This window comes from Rhinichthys klamathensis, unplaced genomic scaffold (assembly GCF_029890125.1).
Source record: "Rhinichthys klamathensis goyatoka isolate OS25496 unplaced genomic scaffold, OSU_Roscu_1.1 h1tg000433l_1, whole genome shotgun sequence".
NCBI lineage: Eukaryota > Metazoa > Chordata > Actinopteri > Cypriniformes > Leuciscidae > Rhinichthys > Rhinichthys klamathensis.
The window spans coordinates 220,467-234,847 of NW_026606929.1; the positions used below are offsets into that span (position 1 = coordinate 220,467).

The 14,381-nt window shown below is 37.3% G+C and overlaps 1 protein-coding gene across 3 annotated transcripts; it reads left to right on the plus strand.

Annotated features, from left to right (window-relative positions):
* Positions 1–231: 231 nt before the first annotated feature.
* Positions 232–13,173, plus strand: pdha1a (pyruvate dehydrogenase E1 subunit alpha 1a). Of its 3 annotated transcripts, XM_056235898.1 has the most exons (12): positions 236–385; positions 1,918–1,938; positions 4,592–4,660; positions 6,332–6,505; positions 6,681–6,807; positions 7,049–7,140; positions 7,748–7,840; positions 8,043–8,198; positions 8,309–8,380; positions 8,635–8,702; positions 10,199–10,307; positions 11,988–13,173. In XM_056235898.1, the coding sequence occupies exons 1-12, from the start codon at positions 329–331 to the stop codon at positions 12,150–12,152; spliced, it is 1,203 nt and encodes a 400-aa protein (XP_056091873.1). In that variant the 5' UTR covers positions 236–328; the 3' UTR covers positions 12,153–13,173. The 3 variants fall into 3 exon arrangements, with proteins under 3 accessions (XP_056091874.1, XP_056091873.1, XP_056091876.1); XM_056235899.1 differs by lacking the exon at positions 1,918–1,938 and having other exon boundaries at positions 232–385; XM_056235901.1 differs by lacking the exons at positions 236–385; positions 1,918–1,938 and adding an exon at positions 3,350–3,568.
* Positions 13,174–14,381: the final 1,208 nt, after the last annotated feature.

The following is a 14,381-nucleotide window of genomic DNA, read 5'->3' on the forward strand; positions in this document are numbered from 1 at the left end:
TTTAAAAACAGGCTTCTAGCTGCTGACTAGATTGTTGGTTTTGCTGTAATATTGATGCATTTTCTGTGCGTCTTTCTTTCTTTCTTTCTTTCTTTCTTTCTTTCTTTCTTTCTTTCTTTCTTTCTTTCTTTCTTTCTTTCTTTCTTTCTTTCTTTCTTTTTACAGTCTATGGTCCAGGAATGTGCGCTCTGGCCAGCAGGGGACAGTATTTCCAACTAAATGTGCAGCGAATCTGCAGCGGGTGTAAACCTCGTTCGCTGGTCGGGCTGGTTTCTGTTGAGAGGAGGACTGAAGGAGATCATTTTCTGGTTAGCTGTGAGTTAATATTATGCGAAAGATGCTAACCATTATTTCTAACGTTCTGAGGGGCAGCGCCAGCAGGAACGTAAGTATTTTATCCCTTTGAATCAGAATATTTCCGCTATGATTAGTAAAGGCAAATTCACGGCTGTTTTGACGGCTAACGAAGCGCAGTCGTACCATGTTGACCTTGCAGGGTACACAAGGCCCGGCTGACACCCTACTAGAGACACATTGCTGTTTAATGCGTATGTTGGTGCTGTTTATTTAACATAAACCAGTGTAGAATTTCTTTTTATTATAGATGTAAATATAGTCAGATATCACAATTATTTTGGCTAACTTGGCTAGCTGGCTAGCTAGCTGCACAGGAATGGTAACGTCTGGGAAACTGGTTTAACGTTAGTCATCAAGCTGTCATTATAATAACTTATTATAAAAGACTATAACAAATGAGATTTGAAATGTGAATATGAATATGCTGTTCATAAAAATGGTTAAGTCGTAGTCAATTGCTATAATTTTCTTTCAGTTGTAAAAGGTGACCTCAGTGAGATAGACAGTCGGTCTTTCATCATTTTCACTGACCAGTGGCAGAAGTCCAGATGGATGATGTTCTGTTTTATGCAACATTTAGTGGAAAGAAATGGAAAAAAACATGCCCTAATATACACTGTATTTTAGTATGGTTAGAAAAATATACCCTCATATATACACCAGAATCTAAGATAGGTAAGGCCGCGTCTGAGAATCTTAGTCATTTTATATATTTTTATGTATAATAAGTTTTGACACTCTGTCTGTCTGGCCTAACCTAAACGACATTAATGTCACTCAGTCCTTGTCGTTTAGGTTAGGCCAGACTGTCAACTTATTATACATAAAAATGTATAAATGACTAAGATTCTGGTGTATATGAGGGCATATTTTTCCTAAACATATTAAAATAAAGAGTGTCACCAATTTACCTCAGATACTTAAATTATATTGTAATTGATCTTAATTTGAATCCACTTTTATTTTTATACAATTAGCCAATCACTTTTTTTTTAGATTACACACCTCTATGCTCTATTGCCATAGTAGAGTTTGATATGTAGATGCTGTTTCATGTTTTGTTGTTTTTTGGGGGATTTTTCTTGCTTCCTGCATTTTCAAAGCTGATTTAACTCATGAAAAATACTCCAAATGAGCTACACGTTCATACTTTGAGATGATAAACCTTCATTAATCCCATAACTACATTATCCTAAACATGTAATAAAACATCAGAGGAATTCACAGCAGGGTCATTTTTGGTGTTTCTTTTTTTGCACTGAGCCCTGATTAATTTTTCGCCCTGGATGGTTCAAAGCTCAGAGTCAGACAGAGTCCATTCCTCTAACTGTGACCTTAAGACAGTCTAATAATAAACGATTTGTTGGCACAATAAAATGAATGGAATTTTGCAGAACAAGTCAGGCATCTTTCTTTTCCTTATAATAATTTACCTCTCATCTTCTGTCTCTTTCTCTCTCCATCAACATCTTTCTCTATTCTAATTCTCTCTCTCTCACTCACTCTCCTTCTCTTTCTCTCAATATCTCCTCCTTACTGTTCCGTGGGCTGCCTTTAAAGGGAGCCGAACTGGTATCAGAGGTAAGAGATGGTAGTTTTAGGAATGGGCTTAATGACGACATCCATCTGCTCTTTTTTCCATTTTTTTTCTTCTATCCTTGGTGGTTGTAAACATGATCATTATTATTATTTATTTATTTTTTTGCCTGAAATTATTCCATTACAACGGCTTATTATTTTTTTTAGATGATCTTTTCTTCCTCACTTATGACTTTTAGATCACCTTCTCTTCCTCATTAAGTTTCCAATCACTTGTTTGTTTCTGGCGTATTAAACATATTTTTGCTACATGCTTTTTATTGCTCATATATTGTGGCTGTTTTAGTTTGCCGTGCTGTGAGCTTGAGGGGAATAATTCTGCTCCATTTAGCCAAGCTAGTTACTTACAGCTCACATCTTACCTTTACATCTCACACACACACACACACACACACACACACACACACACACGCACGTTAAAAGCACTCCCATGGAATGGAAAGTACCCATTTTTCCTTTGCTGGTTTTAGATTTTTTTTTATGTAACAGAGGAGACATTAATTGAAACCTGTTTGAGATATGTTGTGGCTTTCTGGTATTTGTCCATGTGACCAAAAAACCAAAGTGACTGTCAGTTTCAAGAGTTGAAGTAGCGTGTATGACTGTTGACAACAGCTTTGTCAATGGATACAATTTTAGTTAAGTCTGAATAAATATGTTCAATTCATATCAGTGTGCATCTAATTTCTGAGGATAAAATTGTATATGTAGGTATCAGCATTATATTGATTTCTTTATCTTGTTTTCTAGATATTGATATCAACATTGGCCTTTGTGACCATTTGAATGTGATCTGACCAGTAGCCATCAACAGTTGTTTATTTCCTGTGAGTAGGTATAGCGTGGGTTAGCTTAGATTAGAGTTTTATTGGTTTAGTCGTTTTTGTGGTCTCTAGACACTTGACAGTCTCGTCTTGCTCCTTGGTCTTCGAGCGTTCCCTTTTTGAGGCCATCTAAGTCTGACCCTCTTGAGTGACGTGCGCCCTTCTTTTTACAGTCCTCCACTCTCCGGGCCGTTCTGCAGCTCCTGGCGGTCCAGGGCGAATATGCTAATTTGACCGCTCCACATGACCATGATCCCGACCCCCGTTCACTCTTAAAAGATCCACAACCCTGCATTCCTTCAGTTTCTCCCCCATTAACACAGAAACCTCTAAACACTTCTGTAGAATACAAAGCTTTAGGACACACCACCAGTGGCCAGTCAGGAGACTCTGGGTCATGTGATAGACTTCTGACTGATGTCGTTCCCACAGGTGCTATAGCTCAGAAAGAATGTTATGTAGAACCAGTGATGACCAGTGGTTTATCTACCTCAGAAGAATTAAGTTTGGGTCCTTCTGTTACAGTAAGAGAAAAACCCATTATTCCAATTATAGATGTTCCTCCATCACCTGCCCTAATTACAGCTAAGTTGCCTATTAACCCAGTCCCCCATGCAGCACAGTTAACCCCTGCAGTAGCTAACAGCAGCTCCGACGTAACCAGCACAGACCCCCTCACGTCCAATTGTCCCCCACCAGCCGGGAGCCTCCAGGGCCCTGATAATTCCTTCCCAGAGATCACCCACAGCCTGGCTGAAGAGACTGCCTTACCAGAGCCACAGCTTGCTGTGAGTACAGGCAGTCCCTATATTAAAATGTATATATTGTCTCTTTCATATAGCCTATACACAGCTTAACCCTCCTAATGGAGTGTTGCATGCCCCTTCCCTTTACCCAGAGCACTTACATACTTTAGAGGTTTCTTCCAACGCTTTGGCCGATGTCTCTTCGATCACTGAATCGATTTTTCTTTATTCTTTATTTTTTTTATTTGTTTCACTGTCCCTGTTGGTTACCTGAAGCAAAATAACTGTTTTGTGCACAGCAGGGTTAATAAATTAAAAATAAATAAAACCACAAAAAAATTGTTTCTTGAAATAATAATAATATTAACTGAAATTGAAATAAAGTATTAAAAAAAAGTATTTTAAACCTAATTTTATTTCAGCTAGTTGCCAAGGAAACTTCAAATTTTCATTTAAACGAAAAAGTAAAAAAAAAAATGTAATTAGTAAAAAAACAACTAATAAAAATGACCAAAAAACAATAAAATAACAAAAATTTAAATGAAAATGGAAAATATAAAAATAAAAGCTAATTCAAACTATTAATAAAAACTATTATAGTATCGCAATGATACTATAATAACACTTGTGTTCCGCATGTTGGTCCCGCATCTAATTGTGGATGAATTCCTCTTGATGTGTCAGTTTATTACATCCAAACCTGTAATCAAAGAGATGTGCAACGTTAGTGCAGATACAATGCAATGCATCTAGGCCTATGAGTTGAATGTTGATTTATTGGTATTAGATTTCAGGTCTGTTGATATGGTTGTTGAGTAAAATCACACTGTGGTGATTTAAGGTTGGATTATTACGGATATATTTCATTATGTCTGGGTTTGCTTCCTGCTTCAGACAGAGTGCTTTTGACCAGGGTTGTTAACATTTCAGTTCCTGTCAGACGTGTGTGTGTGTGTTTGTGTGTTTCCAATGGAATGCTTTTTTTGTTACCATCTTCTCTTTTTCTCAGTAGAGGTCATATATTAATTGATTTTCTATTTTTTTTATGTGTTTTATGTTTCATAGGGGGCAAGAGTGGTGGTATCTACAAGGACCTATGCTGACTTTACCCCTCAGGCCACCTTTGATATTAAGGTGAGTTTTATCAGATATTTATATATTTTAGTGCATATACACTATTTAAAAAAAGTTGGGGTCAGTAATGCATGTTACAACCCAATTTCCAGAATGACATTATATAAAATGCAATGATTTGCTAATTCTGTTGAACCTTTATTTAACTCACAAAGAAGAGATTTCTAATGTTTTCTCTGACCAATTTAATTGTATTTTGTAAACAAATTTTGATTTTAATGGCTGTAACACACTCCAAATAAGTTGGGACAGAGGCATGTTTACCATTGTGTCACTTCACCTTTCCTTTTAATTACACTTATTAAATGTTTGGAATAGAGGATAGTAATTGTTGCAGTTTTGCAGGCATAATGTTTGTTCAATCTCGCCTGATACAAGACATCTGCTCAAGTCTGTGGTCGTCGCTGTCTGATTCTCCTTTTCATGATGGGCCATACATTTTCAACAAGAGACAGATCTGGACTTCAGGCACATCCCTTCTACAGGGTAGAGTGTCTAGAAACCGTTCTGTTGTAGCACGTGCAGAATGAAGCCTGCATTGTCTTGCTTCCCAGGAAAGATGTCATCTTGATGGCAGTGTGTGTCTCTGTACAATCCCAATATACGCCTCCACGTCAATGATACCTTCACACACATGCTACCGTTTGCACTGATGTACCCCTATGCCATGACCGATGTTTGCTTTTGCACTTGTCGCTGATAAGAGTCTAGATGGTCCCTTTCGTATTTGGGACTGAGAATTCGATGTCCGTTTTTCCAGAGAACTCGGCAGCATCTCTGCGTAGTAGAACCGATGTATAGATTTCTCCTTGCGTAAAAGAGATTCAAGTTTAATTTCTCGATGCAGCAGACTGTGTTCAGTGAAATCGGTTTTCCAAAGAACTCTAGAGTCCATGTGGCTGTATTTAACACAGTAGCATGATGGATTCTCATGCAGTGCCATCTGAGGGCTTGGAGGTGACGCACAACCATCAGAGGTTTTCCTGTCTTGCCTTACACAGCCTCAGATTTCTCTGGATCCCCTAAATCTTTTCACAATATTATGTATGGTAGATGGTAAAAGACCTTAATTTTTTGCAGCCTTGCATTGAGAAATGTGATTTTTGAATTGTTTGACAATTCTCTCATGAAATTTGTCACAAAGTGGTGACGGTGAGCCATGACCCATCTCTGGTTGCAAAGACTGAATCTTTGGTGGATGCTCCTTTTATAAACAAACACGATACCCACATCTGTTACCAGTTCACTTACTTATTGCGGGCTGTTTCAAAACAGTTTAACTTGAATATTCTATAATATTTTTACTCTTAGTTTGCTTCTATCCCAACTTTTTTTGGAGTGTTGCAGCCATCAAAACCCAAATTTGTTTATATTTACAAAATACAATAAAGTTGGCCAGTGAAGACACTGGAAATCTTTTCTTTATACTTTTGTCAGTTAATTAATGGTTCAAACATCAAGCCGCAGAACCGTTTTCAACATCGATGATGATTATAAGAAATGTTTCTTGAGCACCAAATCAGTATTAGAATTCTGAAGGATTATGTGTCACTGAAGACTGGAGTAATGACCTAATACCTGTCCTAAACTTATAAATGGTATGTTACTGTACTGTGCATTTTACTGTATCGTAAATCATTTGAAAGCATGAAAATACACTTGTTTTGGTAGAAATGTGACTTGCACAAGCTGGAGGAGGGCCCACCACTGCAGGCTACGCTTACAAGAGAGGAGGGGCTTCAGTACTACCGCACAATGCAGACAATTAGACGCATGGAGCTCAAAGCCGATCAGCTCTACAAGCAGAAGATTATCAGAGGCTTCTGTCACCTTTATGATGGACAGGTGACACATACATTGCAAACACACAGACATCATCTTTGCTAGAAGAAGGCTAGTTCAAAATGATCAAGATAAATATTATGTTTTTATTTACATGGTTGAAAAAGTCATTTGTAATTGGTTTAAATGTTGACAACAAAGACTGAAACTCTTACAAGTGCATTGTGTCCTCTAACAGGAAGCGTGTGCAGTGGGTATTGAGGGAGGTATTAATCTATCAGATCATCTCATCACAGCCTACCGTGCCCATGGGTACACTCTCACTAGAGGCGGCACCGTTCGTGAGATCATGGCCGAGCTCACTGGTGAGAACAAAAAAATTGAGTAATGTAGTTAAATATTTCAGCGGCGTCTAAATTATTTTTTTCAGAAGCATTTTTCTATCTTTTTTTTCCATAATTTGTATTTTTATTTGTATTTTTTTTTGTTTTCTTTATTTTTGATCTCTACTATTTTTTCCCCATTTTCTTTAGTTCTATATTTGTTTGTTTGTATATCTATTTATTCGATTTCTATCCCTCTTCTACGTGTCTGTTTCTCCATCAGGTCGTCGAGGAGGTATTGCCAAAGGAAAGGGAGGGTCTATGCACATGTACACTAAACATTTTTATGGAGGAAATGGAATTGTGGGAGCTCAGGTATTTGAAATCAATCAATTTGAGTCTTTTTTTTAAAAGTGCTATTGTGAAGAGTTTACTAAATCAGCATTGATATCCGTGTTATTTTAGTATCATTGAGATAGAATCCACTGGCCATTGTAATACTTTTACCCCTTTGAGGAACTTGTTATTCTGTTGATAATTTTGAAAATGTTTTTAGAAAAAAAATATTTTTGAATAACTAAACCTGGGTCTCGCCATGAGCATAGCCATAGAAGCTGGCATGGCATTTCATTTAGATACTATTATAGTTATTAATAATATTTTGAATCAGTTTTTATTTTTATATTTTCTGTTTCCACTGTCATTTTTTTTTAAGTTTCTTAAAAAAAAATATATATATATATATATATATATATATATAATTTTTTTTGTTTTAGTTGCAGTTATTTTAGTACATCAAGGTAAACTAAATTAAAATGAGAAATGTTACCTTGGCAACTTGTTTAATAAAAAAAAAAAAAATTCAGTTAAAGTTTATTTTATTTCAATTAACGCAAATGTTTTAGTTTTAGAAATATTAAAAATATTAAAGAGTTTTAGTTAACTATAATAACCCTGATTTATTTACGCATATGTATCCCAGGTGCCACTTGGGGCAGGTGTAGCGTTGGCCTGCAAATACCAGGGCAATAATGAGCTGTGTGTCTGTCTCTATGGTGATGGTGCTGCAAATCAGGTAAGTCACTTCCATGCAGGTCCTAACAATCATGCGTTTACCCACTGCAAGTCCTAACAACTGATTTAGCTACTAACTAACATTTTAACACAGATCTGTCTTCTGTGCTGTCCTTGTACTGCTTACCTTACAACCATCTGAACAACTTGAAGGTTAACAGGAAGGTGTCACATACACTTTTACACTTTTTTTTTTTTTGTAGGGTCAGATCTTTGAGACGTATAATATGGCATCACTGTGGAAGCTGCCCTGCATTTTCATTTGCGAGAATAACAAATATGGCATGGGTACTTCTGTGGAGAGAGCGTCTGCTAGCACCGACTACTACAAGAGAGGCGATTTCATCCCTGGTCTGAGGGTACGATGAAGGAAGGACACGGTCATGCTTTTACTTGTCATGACGCACATAGTGCACTGAAATTATTCTCCATGTCAGAATATCTCCTTACCTGTTCTCTGGCTTTGTAGGTGGATGGCATGGATGTCCTTTGTGTGAGGGAGGCCACCAAATTTGCTGCTGAACACTGCAGATCAGGAAAGGTGAGCTCTGGTTAGAGTGATGTGCAATTGTAGGGATGGGGAAAAAAGATTATTAGCTCTGTTAGGAAGTATGATTTTTGATGATTTGTTTTATGCACAATAATTATATGGATAATTCCACATTGGCAACTTTACGACAAATGATCCACTGGTTATGAAACGTTTGTTTCAGGACCAGAAAACAAAAACATTCTTATGGGATATTAGCAGTTATGTAGCAAAAAAAATTAAATGCCTGAAATGTATAATTATAGGGTCCAATTCTGATGGAGCTGCAGACCTATCGTTACCATGGACACAGTATGAGTGACCCAGGAGTCAGGTAATATCTTCTATCATCTCAACCAAAGCTCAATATTATTACTCTGAGCACCAATGAGCACACACAGCCGTGAAACTGTTTTTGCAAAAACACACCGTTATGACACTAAACTTTTAGATACCAGTGGAAATTCACAATTCTCTATTCCAATTTTGATACCACAGCTAAAACTACTAGCTCAACTAATATACATTAAAACATTATACAACAAGTAAACAGTCAGAAATAAAATAAGTAATAGCACAAATAAATACAATAGAACAAAGAAACAAATAAAATAAACTTTTCAGGTACAGAAATTAAATAAAGCACGAATCCAGTATACTAATACTGTACGCATTCGTTTTCATTCTCAACTGTTTACGTTCACTTACTATGTTTACTAGGATACTCAACATGGAGACGATAATTTTTTGACATCATTTTGTATGAATTTGTCCATTCATGCGTAAGAAGATGTGAAACAGAGCTCAATTTAGTATTCGTTTATACTCAATTATTTGAGTTTTCTTTTGTGTCTTGCGCTTGAATATTTAAATGGACAAGGTTTAAACTTTTTAGTTTAAGGTTTAAACTAAATGCAGCACTGGCCCGTCAACTTGTTCCCAGTGTCGTTCACATTTGTTCACTTTTATGGTCTCACAACATTGCATTGTTTTAAGGTTAATCTAATTATTTTCTGATCAGTCGATTAATCCTTTAGTTAACTTACCAATAAATCTTTCAACATTTTCTCATAAAAAAAATAAATAAAAAAATACCAACATGTAAAAATAAAGTGCCAAGAATCAAAAGGCATCTATCGGTAATAAAAATGTCCATGATGGCTGCATTCATAGTCACTGTTTGGGTTTGACAGCAAGGTGTGAGTCTTGAAATGTTTCGTTCGTTCAGTAGATGAAGTATCTGCTTGAATACATATCTGTATGAACGAACAGCTGAAGTCAAAACTGCATTCAGCGACAGTATCAAAAATAGCAATGTCCATAACACTGGGAAGTTTTATCGCAATTGACAGCGTGTTATTAAATAGACGAGTCCAATTGAGGCATCAGATATTTTAAACGACCAACTATGCTCGGTGAGTGCAGAGAGTTACTTTTGAGCCGCACACCTCACAGCTCAAACCAATCTGCAGATAAACACAAATCATTTCTCCGTCTCCATGAGTAAAACAATCTGTCATGATTATACAGTTCAGTGTGGCTCTCACATTATATGATGTAACAGACAACTTGTTGTCTAATGCGGTTCTGTTCATTCAGCGCGGGTTTGTCAAGAATGCGGTTGTGAGTCCTGAAAATGTGCAGGTGTCAGTTCAGTTATAGAATGTGGTTGTCACGCAACACTTATTAAGCGGCACTGCAATACTAGCCATTCGCATCTGCTCGAGAGTTTTGTTTTGTGTGAAACATGACGGGAATTAGGGATGAACGTAAACAGCCTTTTTTCTATTAGTGCTCATATGTGCCAACTTTTGCCCTCCGTCTCCGTAGTTACCGAACACGTGAGGAGATCCAGGAGGTGCGCAGTAAGAGCGACCCCATCTCACTGCTGAAGGATCGCATGCTGAGCAACAACATGGCCAGTGTGGAGGAACTTAAGGTGAGACTGCTCGAGGTTACCAGAGAAGTAAGATACAATCATTGAGATGGTCACATGAATTTTCTGATTCAGTCTCATTGGCGAAATAAGATGGGGATTAGTGCTGCCACTAACGACTAATTTTCTAACGACTAATCTTTCGACTAATTTTTCTATTAGTCGACTAATCTAATGGCGCTTTTCCACTACACAGTACCGGCTCGGCTCGGCTCGACTCGACTCGACTCGCCTTTGTTTGGTTTTCCACTGTGTAAAAGTTGTACCTGTACCTGCTACTATTAGTTGTACCTGTGCCTGCTACTGTACCTGTACCTGGTACTATTTGTGGCGGTACTTTCTGCAATGGAAAACGGAGCGAAAAGCGAGCCGAGTCGAGGCGAGCCAAGGCGAGTCGAGTCGAGTCGAGCTGGTACTGGTAATGGAAAAGCGCCATAAACGACTAATTAAAAAAAATCAAGTGTTTATTTCGTTGTGTCCATTTTATTTTGAACTCAACTGAAGGGCCAAAACATAAAATGTCACCTGTTCAAAAACATTATGTATTAACAATCTAAGCATTAAGTATCTGCATTTCCATTAGGCTATACCATATTAGTCAGAGTCCTAATCTAATCCTCTAATAACAAACATGTATGTATTACTTAAATTAGCTCTTTGTTCTGCCTTAAAAAATGTACAGTAAGCTAATAATGATTAATTTATGTACATTTCTGAAAAGCATAACTGATAACATCACTCTGAATAGTAAAGTAGATGCAATGCATTTTCTGTGAAAAGCCCTATACAAATAAATTGGAATTGAATTGAAAGAGTCTGGACTAGCCCACTATGAGTCGCGCTGAAAGCAGGCAGGCACGCAGTTATGTAGCTCGCGTTTACACTTGCGTGCATGGCGGGCCCGTGCCGCGGTTCGCGTGAATGTGAAAGCAACACGGACTCGGGAGCGCTTGTTCAGGAAGTTAAGTAACCTGCCCATGCGTTGTAGCTGATTATGATGCATTTAGTTAAATAAAACACATGTAAGGGATGATAGTGTTGATGATTTACCTTGGATACGTGAGAGTTGAGTCTGCAGTGTATTCGCACATTGCGCATGCAATCAGGGCAACACATTTGGAAATCCACTGTCTCCTCAAAAGAGACCGTTTGAAAAACACAATATATTGACCCGCGTTCTGTTTTCTATCATGCGCCGTGCACGTTTGCGATGGCATAAGATGCACGCAAACTCAACAGGGTTCGATAGAATTGAGTGTGAAACCAGACCAACGCTGCGGGGGCGCCGGGAACAATCGCGCTCGGACTCGGACCGCAGCAAACGAGCCCACTGTGAAAGCTCCGTCACCTGCCTCCGCAATTTTTCATATCAAAGCAGTGAAGGCGGGCGGGAACGTGAAGGAAAATGATAGCAGATAAACCAGCAGGGCACGCACGGCGCACAGACTGGTGTGTGGAGGTGAATTACAGTGAGCCGTTTGTGACGGGAGACCAAAAATAAATAGCGGTCAATAGTAAAACGACACGTCGACTAAAAAAATTGCCGTCGACTAATTTGCATGGTCGATTACGTCGACTAAGTCGACTAATCGCGGCAGCACTAATGGGGATTACTCAGTAATACTTAAGAATGTGAAGCATGGACATTTCTGCAGTTTCACTAAACACTGACACCTTTCGCAGGAGATTGATGTTGAAGTAAGGAAGGAGATTGAGGATGGCGCTCAGTTTTCCACCACAGACCCTGAGCCTCCACTGGACGATCTTTGCAACCACATCTTCTTCAATAACCCACCTTTGGAAGTGCGTGGCACCAACCCCTGGACCAAACTCAAGTCCGTCAGCTAAATCGCCTTCCTTATCATCCCAAGTCCCCTCCACTTCCTACCAGTTGACCCTCTCTTGAAGCGCACAGCAAAAATTGTCACCTCCAATATGGCTATAGGTTTCATAGACAGTTGTTGGGAAACTCAGCCACATTGAGACAAGTTGCCTCATTTTACATTTTATCATTACCTTGTTTTCTTGTTGTCTCCATCAGTTACAATACTGACCTTCACTATACATTTTAAAAGGTTTCAATACTAAACAAAAAATGCTATATTTTTTCTCACATAACATCTCAGAAATAGCATGTAATGTGAATAAACATGGTGGTATTTGGCTTATAATTATTGGTACTTTCCAAATGTTTCCAGTGCAACTATTGCCTATACCCAGTGCCCACGCAATGACAGCATTTACCTAGTGTCCATGGCATGCATCAGAAACACCTCCCATCGTTGCTCTGTGCAGTCATTACAGACATGCGCTCATACACACACACACTTTATGTATCAGCAGAACGTGTTTTGGCCGAGGTGTCAGTGAAATGCAAGTCTTGCAGTCCTAACTTGACAAAACATTTTAAGGGAAAATGTATTAACATTGATAAAATGTAAATCTGTTAGAAGGCCATACTACAAAATCTTTGTGTAATATTCATGGGGTGTAAAATGGGATTTTTTCTTTTCTGTCATATCTAAACACTAGTTTAAGTGTTTAAATACAAAAAGTAGAATGGGAAAAGGTTAATAAGTTCTTACATTTGCTTTAACTCTCCTTAACTTTTATTTAAAACAGGGTTTTGTTGTCACATATTTATTATAAAAAAATGCTTTTGTTACAAACAGCGTTACAGGGGGTATAACTTCAAATTTGACGATTCCAGTTTATTAATGGTTGTATTAATAGAATGTTAATTTAAAATCACTCAGAATTGGGAAAGTAATAATTGTTTCAATAGATGATAGGATGCTGTTGAGCTATTGAAGGGGGCATTAGGGACACAGGTTAAACAATTATGAAGTGTTGACCAGCAGGATGAGTCGTCAAAAACATCAGGCAATGTATCCAATGTGGTTTTTATACCATGAAACTACAAATAAATATTTCAAATACCATTTTTGTGTGATTGGATTATGTTGTTCTACCACAGACACAGTTGTGGATACAGGCCTTAATCCTACAAAGCCCACTGTATCATATTTGATACATTAATTTCTAAATGATCAACATGGTCAAACATTGCTGAAAAACCTGTTGCACAAAATGTACCTGCTTTCTGATTGATGGTTTATATGTTTTTAGTAAGTAAAAGGCCTTTTAGTATAATACAAAAAATGTCCACCTTTAGGTCATGGTAAACTGTCTTTTTACCATAAAATCTTTATATTTAATATATTTTTAGGGACATTTTGCTAAAAATATATGTATTGTATACATCTTTTTTAAGAAAGGTTTACTTGTCTCTCAATCATTATTGTATTGCAGTGTATTGGTTTGTCTCCCACAATTAAAACTAAAAACTTTTGATCATAAACTTAGACTTTTGACATATTAATGGAATATATAGAGTAACAACTGAAGTAGTCTGCTGTACTGATTTAAAAATCCCATTGATTTACACTACAAATTCATCTGAATTTCCTCATATATTCTATTTATAAGTTCAATCATATCAATTTACATACAGTATGTTTAGTTCAGTTTAGGATTTGAAGTGAATTTTTCCCCATCTCGAGTATGAGATATGAGTATATATACATATATATATATATATATATATAGTTTAAACTGTTTCATTTTTAAAACAATTGGGGGGGACCTCACCAGCCATTAGTAGCCTACTCAAAGGGACCATGACAAAATGATTAAATATTTTCATTTAATGTGGCATGTGAACACGAGGTGAGCACTTTAATTTATAGGATGAAGCTTCTTTTGCATTTTATCCCGTGCTATGGATGATCGTCACACTAAAAATAACTATTTGGAGAAATGGGTCACAAGTAAACTGGGTCTCATGAAAAAAAAAGAGCGAAAATAAAGCACAATCCTCAAATCAGCTTTATTCTAAACCCTCTGGTACAGCTGGATGAGTGTTTTAGCAGCTGTGGTGTTGTGATTCTCTTCCCTCTGCAGTGTTTTTGATTGTGCACTTAATTTATTGTCACGTGTGTTTTTCTTATGAGGGACTGAATAAATGAAAACGTGGATTCTACGTAGGGAAAAGAGATTTCAAAAGATTTAATAATC